Source organism: Teleopsis dalmanni, chromosome 2 (assembly GCF_002237135.1).
Source record: "Teleopsis dalmanni isolate 2A chromosome 2, ASM223713v2, whole genome shotgun sequence".
Lineage (NCBI taxonomy): Eukaryota > Metazoa > Arthropoda > Insecta > Diptera > Diopsidae > Teleopsis > Teleopsis dalmanni.
Genome location: NC_051847.1, coordinates 71,298,641 through 71,308,461, shown reverse-complemented (window position 1 = coordinate 71,308,461; position 9,821 = coordinate 71,298,641). Strand labels below are relative to the sequence as shown.

General features: G+C 29.8%; 1 protein-coding gene across 1 annotated transcript in view; it reads left to right on the top strand.

Annotated features, from left to right (window-relative positions):
* The window catches only part of LOC119674817 (high affinity cAMP-specific and IBMX-insensitive 3',5'-cyclic phosphodiesterase 8-like), a 3,648-nt gene extending 2,071 nt beyond the window's left edge, over positions 1-1,577 (top strand). The window contains exon 2 of the mRNA XM_038085974.1: positions 1,449-1,577. Coding sequence (XP_037941902.1) covers positions 1,449-1,577 — 129 coding nt within the window. The remainder of the gene's footprint in view (positions 1-1,448) is intronic.
* Positions 1,578-9,821: the final 8,244 nt, after the last annotated feature.

Sequence of the window (9,821 nt, the reverse complement as noted above, 5' to 3'; positions counted from 1 at the left end):
CCAGAAAAAAAGAGTTTTTCACAATCTTTCTAAAATCTAACTTTGTTATCAGCAGCCTTATTTCAATCACTCTAAAATTTTCATCGATAGACAAGTGCCATATTAAGACAGGTCCTTCCGATCGTCGTACAGTATGGCAGAATAAAAAGTAACAATTAAAGTTTTGCTATTTATGGGAATCGGATTTCATCTACGTCATTGTCCCTTGCTTTCTGGCTTAGATGAATCCAGTCCACTAGATATTAAGTCTATCTACTTTCTCTCTCGCCTGATTACTGGAAAGAAGTTTCCATATTGCTGTGGGAATATTCTCCATTCATTCCTAAGAGGTGGTTTTAGTGGGTTCAAGTCTCACACTGTGTCTTTTGATGCTTTCTACCTACTGCAAAAAAAAAAACTGCGTTTGACCCACCTATTTCTTTTTCTTAATTTCTTCTGATTACACGTTTTTGATCGTAATGAAAGAGCTGAAGATTTTGTCGAATAACAGAAACAGATGGAAATGCTTTATTGAGACCCTATGCTCCAGAGGGAGATACAGGAACTGGTGATTATGATGATTTGTTTCTGATTTGTCATTTCTTCTTGCTACTATATTACAAAAGATTTTTTGACCATCCATACGAAGTAGATAACTATTCCACTAAAGTGCACAGCTTAATTTTAGCGGATTTTAGATTGATTGCGTGTAGTTCGTGATTGCAGCATTTCCAGAATCGCTTTTGCATGTCCAAAGTAGTACTTTTGTTACGTTGAAATTAAAAAATGCATTATTCCCTTTAGTGTTTGGAGTGGCTCATCATACTTATAACAAGTTTACCATAAACTGCGTTTTCAATATGAATTATGATATCTTCTTTAATTCCGATACAACAGTCAATGCCAATTTCGAGATAAATAAATCTTATATTTTAAAACTTTCAATGGAAACATATCATCACTGCATTGAAGAAAACTTTAATGTTATCTACAGATCTGATATATTTATTATTAAATTCCAATAAAATCACTAAATAGTTCTACGTCGTCATTTTCTATGATTCTTTTATTATATCTCAGAACATGATTTGTATTCTACGTGGAAGACAGTATTTGGTTATAAAGTTGATAACGAAATATTAAAATAATATATTAAGTACGATCATAGGTATATTTACACAATTCTTATATATATAATTTTACAAAGAATTAAATTGTAAATTTTAATAGCTCACAATAGCTCTTTTACAGCACTATTTTTATAAACTGTCTAAATGTTTTTCTAAATGTATTACTTATTATCATATTAAATTAAAATATTGTTAATACTTGGTCAGTTAATACCGGTTTCACTTCGTAAGTTACAGGTCTTGTCATCAATCCCTCTACTATAAATTAGAATACTGAGAGCGCTATGGCTAATGCAGAAGTTACTCATCTTATAATTAAGAAATCCTAATACGAAACAGGTTGTGCAGTGGAAAGATACAACTGTTGAAGGTGGTAATAGCGAAAATTATACGAAGAATATTAAGTGTAAACTTTTTTGCTCACGATTACAAAAATCGTGGTTGTGGGTACTGATAAAAATGGATTGAACACCGCAGTTGATGTCAAATGAAAGGGATGCGTGCTAGTGAAAAAAAAAATTAGCAGCTTCCGTCTTACCGGCAGGAGAGTAAAAGAGGGTTTTTAAGAAAATATATATATATATATATTATATACTGTAGTGGGGGAATAGGTTCAACTGGTTTGAAGAGTTTGGGATAATAGTCAATATCAAACGAAGTATATTGGGGCTAAACTCTGTGACAGAGGCACAAAAATTGCTGTAAAGGATATTGATTATTGACATATAATCGAAGAGGAATGACAGGCAATGCGTTATTTTAATATCCATAATTAAGATCAAATTAGAAAAATTCGTGCTTGTGTAAAGAAAGTCTGCAGGATTCTTCAAATAACCATATAGCAGCGGTTACCGGCGGACGAGTGCCAATCTTTTTTGTGTAGCATAAGCCAGAGAATGTGAAATTACTAACGATAGTTAATAAAGTTGTGAAGGACTTTGTGAGCCAATAGTCCCTATTTTTTCATTTAAGAAAACTAATTGCCATCTGTATGTTAAGTTGCTTATAGTAACTGAGTTTAAAATAACCAAATCACCTCAATTTTGACTGAGTAGTGCATTGATAAGTTCGTCATGCTTCAAAGTACTGTTTAAATTAATGATGCTAAGTTTCATTTGTTCTTAAGAGCATAACAGAGAGGTCTCGAATTTGCTTGCAATCTAAATTGAGGTGTTTTTGACCTCGAGATTGTCGTTGGGGTATGAAACCCTGACTACGATTTCAGCATTGGCTACTGGCTATTTCTGAGGTAATTAATTTAAACCTAGAAAGAAAGCTGAAGTGTGGGATGGCTATACGATAGGAATTAAAAGATTTTATAGAAGTAAGATGATTGTCAGTAAAGTAAATTTTTTTGACAGGATGAATTAGATTGTTTAAAGTGAGAGAGAAAAAAACCGACTTAAACCTGAAATTATTAGTCACACAGAAACAGTTTCACAACACCGCAAAGTGCCACGGGAACACCGAATTAGTGGAATTTGTTAGAAAGATCATCTTGCAAAATAATATCGAATATTGGTCCTATGGCCCTTTAAATACCAAAGCCAGTGTTAAAAGTCAATGCTAGTTATGGAAACCAAATAAACCTTATTTTCATAATATATCTTTTGATCAAAAAAATGTTTGAGATATAATATTGTAGTAAAAGAGATATTATATCATTTAAATATTAATGTTATTAAATATTATTTTAATAAATAATGTATAATTTATATTATTTTATTTCATTTATTATAATGAGTTTGTTTTAAAAATTACTTTTATTTTATTATATTATTATTAATATTGTTTTTTGTTTTTGTTTTGAGTTTATTTATATGTAATTAATTATTTATTAATTAACGGCTATTAATGTAAACTTTTGAAATACTAAATTGGGTATTTTTATAAATTTTTTATGTTTTTTTAAATTATATTTATATTTTTATATATTGTTTTAGTCGTTTTCTATATTAAATATTAGGTTATGAATGCAGTCCTACCTAAAAGATCTATTGTGCCCTTAGGCCCAACTAAAATAATTCTAGACTATTTATAAATCTCAAAATTGCTGTGCGATTTTTTTTCCATATTTTCTATATAAAGTTGCCATTGCTTGGAAATTTATATAGATTGGTGTTTGATATATGATTGTCACTGTTCTGCAAACGATAGTTGAGCAATTAGTCCAAAACAATTATATTTTTAATAAAATAAAATAATAAATATTTTAATAATGAAAATATATTAATACAAAATTATATTTTTTTTTTACAATAATTTTTAATTCGAATGTTGTTAATTCAAGGATTTTCACTTTAGGTTTTTTTATGGCTCAAATTTAAATATAAATGACAAACACATAATTTAAGGGTTTATGCTGTCAATTTCACTCAGTTATCACTCATTTAAATAAATTCAATAATTGTATGAACGTTCATAAAAAAAAAGAAATTGAAGTAAACAGCATTACTAAAATATCAAATGCTTGCCGTAACATACACACACACACTTGTAAGTTCATACATAATTGCAAGCAAACTATATTATTTTAGCATTAAATTTCATGGAATCAGAACTAATAATTATTATTGTCCAATTTATGCTTAAGGCTTGATATTGCAGTTTAAGTAAAACTACGTTTCATTTTCAATTTAGTTTAGTTTTTTGTTGTTTTATTTTATTGTCTGTGACACCTAACTGGACTCTGGTTAGGTAATTATTATGTTTAAATTGAGCTTAAGCTTTTGTAATTACTATTGCATATAAATACTATGTTTCATTTTTCATTTAGTTTTGTTTATCTATTTTTTGTTTTTTGTTGTTTTTGACACTTAACTGCTCTGAAGTGGGTGATTGGTTTGTTTTGCTTAAATTTCATTCAGTACTGGAGTGTGTTAAGTGTGATAAAAAGTGCGGAGGTATTAAATTTGATTTAAATGTTAATTTGAAATAAATATGTAGTCAATTAAGTAAATATGCAAGTTTAGTTTAAAATTAAATTTATTATTAAAATTTAAAATAGCGATTTACGAAAAGTGAATATTTTAATAATATATACGGCTTACGGTAAAAAGTTTTAAAAATATACATGCATATATCAGTGTCTTTTGTGTGAAATGAAAATCGTAGCGGTTTTGAAACGAAACAAGAACCTTTTGTAAGCAAGTAAGTCATATAATAGTCATATTACTATATTACCAAATTGTATATAATATAATAATTTAATATTAAGCATTCCCTTAAATATTAATTAATTAAATTGAAAAATACTTTTGATTTAAAAAAACATGTTATTTCCACAGAATGTTTCCACAGAATTTATTTCATCACGCAATTTCTATTTTTTTTCTTTGTTTCTTCTTTTACTGTTAGTGCTTTTTTATTGTTGTTATTATTGCTTTTGTTGTTGTTGAATAAAGTATGTTCAGTATGTTCAGTATGTATGCTTAAGTATAGACTACGTTCTATTGTTGTTGGTATGTTTCCTTAGGCACAGGTGTTGTTGCTATCGCTGTTGTTGTTGTAGTGTAATGAAGTGTGTACTTGATTTTTCAATAAGTTTACTGAATGGAGACGAAATAACAGATTTTAGTTTGTAAAAATAATTTTGTTATTTAGTATAAACTCCCTCAACTTTAATACACATATTCTAGCTTCGGTTATGTTAAAGTACCCGTCTTATACATTAAAGCCCACGTAATCAATAATAATGGACCACACGTTACTTATAATAATAAAAGAACAACCACCAAAAAATATATAAAGTCTAATATAGTTAGACAATGTCAGTTAGGACAATTTAGGCTTTACACTCTAATTTAATAAAAGTGCACCAATCTAATCACGCTACAAACTTGACTAAGTCCATATTAAGAAAAGCTGAGAAAAAAGAAGCACCAACAATTTTTAATCTTCTACTGGCTAAAACTGGACACTAATACGAAAAGTAATATGTGGTTCTCTTGTTCTTAACATTACACCCTAAAAGTCATTATAGTATAAACCAAGTCAATTTGTATGTCTGTGTATTACCGTGAACTGTCAGTGCCGATATTCCGGTACTAAATAGGTTGCGATTTAGTTACAGCAGCTCATTAGAGAGATTGTTGTTCAATTTGGACTAAGCCAATCATAGCAAGGGGGTTTATCTATCTATTTTTTACATATTCTTTAATACATTTATTCCAGAAATTCTTTAATTAATGGATTGCATATATATTTTGGTTTTTCGGAAAATTTATATAGTACTCTCCCACAGTAGCAGTAGTATTACATATGCATACTTGGCCTACTTCTAAACAGGAATTGACTTTAAACTCGAAATGTTTACATTATTGCTTAGCCCTGTATTGACTCGAGAATTCTTTTTGTCCCATTTGTTTAATCCTTTTGTTATATAATATGAAAAGAACTACAAATACGTTTACTTTGATTGGGATGTGGGTAGATAATGGTAGTGCGAGAGTGGAGAAATTTATGTAGGAGTAAAAATGGAGTGGGGGTGAACAGAATTTTAATTGAAGTTAATCTGGATCAAAGCGGAAATAGATAGTCACTTCTATGTGTCAGATCCAAAGATCGATTGAACACAAATTTGTGTATGCATTGCGATATAAAATGAAATGTGCGATATCATACTGGGTAAAGTTACAATTAGGGAACACATTGGGAATCGACTCATTTATGAGTGATAAGTAATTGTTTAGCACATGGCTATATCCTAATCTGAATTGAGCTAGATCAGTTTTTGTTGCAGATGGAAGGTATTGTTAAGCCCAAGCGATATTTGGCGAAGGTCTATTGAGGCGGATCCAAAGATCGATTGAGCACAAGTTTCTGTATGCATTGGAATATGAAAAGAAAAATGCGATATCTTACTGGGTAGAGCAGCAATTAGAGAAGACATTGGAAATCGACCCATTTATGCGTGCTAAGTAATTGTTTAGCACATGGCTATATCCTAATCTGAATTGAGTTAGATCAGTTTTTGTTGCAGATGGAAGGTATTGTTCATCGCAGGCGATTTTTGGCGAAGGCCTATTGAGAACTTTATGGCAGTGCAACTGTGGTCTCGAAGATAATATTATAGTTTTTTATGTGAAGGACAACGTATATCTCAAGAGCAGCCGGATTTACGTTTCAGATCTACTCTTTCAATTATACGACCGAATAGTGTTCAAAATTGCTAAAAGAGACTGGTACGTGTTTTGTCTTATTTAATAAAAAATTTTCTATTTGAATGCTCGTTTTGTATTGTAAATTAATACAACCTTAGTTTTTTAAAAACTAAATTTATTTCTTAATATTTTGGTTAGTGTACCCCACTAACAGTACAATGACTAATTTAATAGAGTTTTTTTGAAAATTATTTATATGAAACAATAGACCTAACCTAAGATATTTTAGTGGGAAGTGGAGTTGTTTGAACTTCAAAACCTTCTCTTCTTTAGTGTATCCTACTGGTTCTCGGCAGCTTATACCTTACTCTTTTTTTGTATGGCTCACTTATTCACTGTCTCTAATATAGTACCTAATATCAATCGTCGATCCTTGAATGCCTATTTAAAATTTATTTGAGTTCCAAATTCCCATGCATAGACCATTCTCTTTACTGTACTGTCTTTTTGCTCGGTCAATCGACGATCTTTCAATGAGTATTTATTTATTTGAATCCCAAAATCTCATGCATAAGCCATTGTGTTTACTGTAGTGTCTAATACTAAATATCTCTTGGTCAATTATTGATCTTCCAGTACCATATTTAATACTTTTGAGGCGATTTCTGATACTGACATAATTTTCGAATATTTTGTGTGGATCGTTGTAAGGCTTCACTTTTAAACAAAGGCGCTGGCTAATAATCTACTATGTTCATATAATATTATCATATATTATTAAAAAAAATAGAAATGTATTTAAGAACTCCCTTAGCACATGTAAACGCATAAAATTATCTTACTTGGGTTGTAAGAATCGCTTTAGAAAATTTTTTTAAGTAATTCTAAAATGCAAATTATATGTTGGGAAGATATTTGAGTATTTATTTTTTATTTAATATAAAATTAAAATACTTTCGCTGTTGTTGTTGCAACAGCTTGACTGTATTGTGTCCTGGCTGTTAATGTGGTTGTTTCTGCTTATAATTTCACGGCAACTCATTTAACGCGAATGCATTTTATTCACACTTAATTTAAATTTGACAATTTTTGGCTTTCACTGGAAGTGGCAGCCAATGTATGTGTGTATTTGTATATGAATGAGTGTGAATGTGTTTGTAAGTGCTTTGGCTTCCCCAAGCCGTCACAGCTATTTTGCATATTTGTGTGCATAAAATAAACTTCCGGTTAAGTATTGTACTCTCGCATAAGTATAATGGCTGCAATACGAGCGATGTCATCCCTGCATTATGAGTACATATGTGTGTATGTGCGTGTGGGTGTCGCATCAGTTGGTGGTACTTGGGGCAGTGTGTAGTGTTGTGAAGTGGTTCATTAGTTTGGTTTTTCCTTCTATTTCAAATAAATTCCACATTAAATACTTTTGTCGCGTTGAATTTAATTTGTTTAGCAATAAATTAACTTGAACACATAATTTACGGAAATAAGCGCACATCTCATTCGCCGCCATTGCAGTGCAGAGCAGTGCAGCATTGGACCAGTGTTGCCTTGTTGTGGGCTGATGTGTGAAATGTTGCATGTTAGTTATTTTGTATGCACATTGGCAACCCACTCATTGTTCGTTGGCTTGCTTGCTGCCTGTTTGTTGGAATGATTTTTATGTTTTTTGTTGTTATTGTTATTGTAATTGTAATTGTAATTGTTATTATGTGTTTAGGAATTATAAAATAGACAAATATTTTGTTAGTTCTCTTGTTTATGTTTTTAAAATAATTGTTGTTCAAATTGTTACTATTAGGTTTTTTATGCTTTAGTTGAGCCATACAAAATTTCAATTTTACTGTTTTCTATAGCTGAAGCGTGAATAATTACGCTTATTCACTCCACTAAACGCTATTATTATCCTTGCAGTTTTGTGCGAAATCCTGTGATATTTTTGTATTATTGATTTTAATGATAATTTTATTGTTCCAATTTGTTTATAAATAGTTCAATTGAATTGAGTATTTCGCTTCAGTTAACAATTTTCAATGAAAACAAAAACATTTCATGTGATATAATAACAATTAGTAATATTAAATTGAATACAATTAAATATACAAATATATGAAACCATAATAATAATGTATAAAATAAAATAAAAAATACTTTTTTTATTTGTTTAAAAACATTTGTTATATATGTAAATTCTCAAAATTTTTTATAGTAAATACTTATAACACTAGCAGCAAGTTACTTCCCTCAAAGTATTTGTTATTAATATATAAAGTGGAGCAGTTAAACTCTAACTAATCTTAAACTAATGGCAACACTGTCTATATTTCGTCTATCATAAGATCATTGGATATTTTTATTTTGTCATTCGATGAATGATCATGGTAGTTTCTTGCTCTATTTGGTCATGTCATGTATTTGGCGCATGTTATACAGAGAGTCATACAACAATTGCCAATTTACTACTATTTTAGTACGTTTTTTGAAGCATAAATTCAAAAAATATTTACTTTTGTGTGAATATGCTAATAAATCCATACAAAAATATATATAGTCCTGCTAATGGGTGGAAATTTTAGTATTTTTACTGAACAACAAAGTCACTAGGTACTCTAAGCCTCGTCACCGCGTAACCAAATTTATATCGACAATTTCTCTCTTATTCTTAATTTTTTTATTAATATTTAAAATAACAATAGTTTCAAATTTGATGTCACCATGACTTTTTGTATAACATGGCTTTAAGTGTTGATGCGTACATCAACTAGTGCGGTAAGGGGGCCGCATTTTAGGATATATATATGTTTTTAGGGATCGGTTTAATTAATTGTCGGTTTACTTTACGTGATGAGTGCCAACGTGACGGGTGCCAAATCCGTGGCACAACCCAAACTGAGAAGAGAACTCGCTGTGTACACTACATATAAGTTTACGTGGATACTTACGAGTGCTAGTGTAATATAACTATATGAAGGGTATTATTATTACATAGCAACACTGCAATTCACTGCACTTATAAATATTCTTACTCTTATAAAATATTGTTATATCTCATTTTTTTTGTTAATATATTTAGTTATTTGATAGTTTATCCTCTTCTCGTTATTGTAATATTTTATTTTAATTGTCTTTATATTTAATGATCTGACCATATTGTAAACTATTCTAATTACTCAAAGGAATGAATTTTATTTGGCAATTCAAAATATTTTTACATAGTTAATTTACCAACTGAATAAATACATTTTCCTTTTAGCTTATTTAATTGCTTTACCCCAGTAAATATTCTTTGCATTGTGTTTTCGTATGCAATCCTTGAGGTTAGCTTTAACATATTTACTTTGCATATACACACATATTGTTGTAATTTCTTTTATAAATTTAAGTTTATATGTGTTATAGCTTATATGTATTTATGGCACACATAACTATTTACTTAGTTCCATTAACACTCCAAGTTTTGCCATTATTGCCCTTTGCGCTGTACACATATCAGCAATAAATCACACATTACAAATTGGGGTCAATTGTCAAGAATCGCCATTAAAATTAATATTTCAATTTAATGCTATGGATGCATTTAACTTACATCTGCACATACATATGTACAAATTGA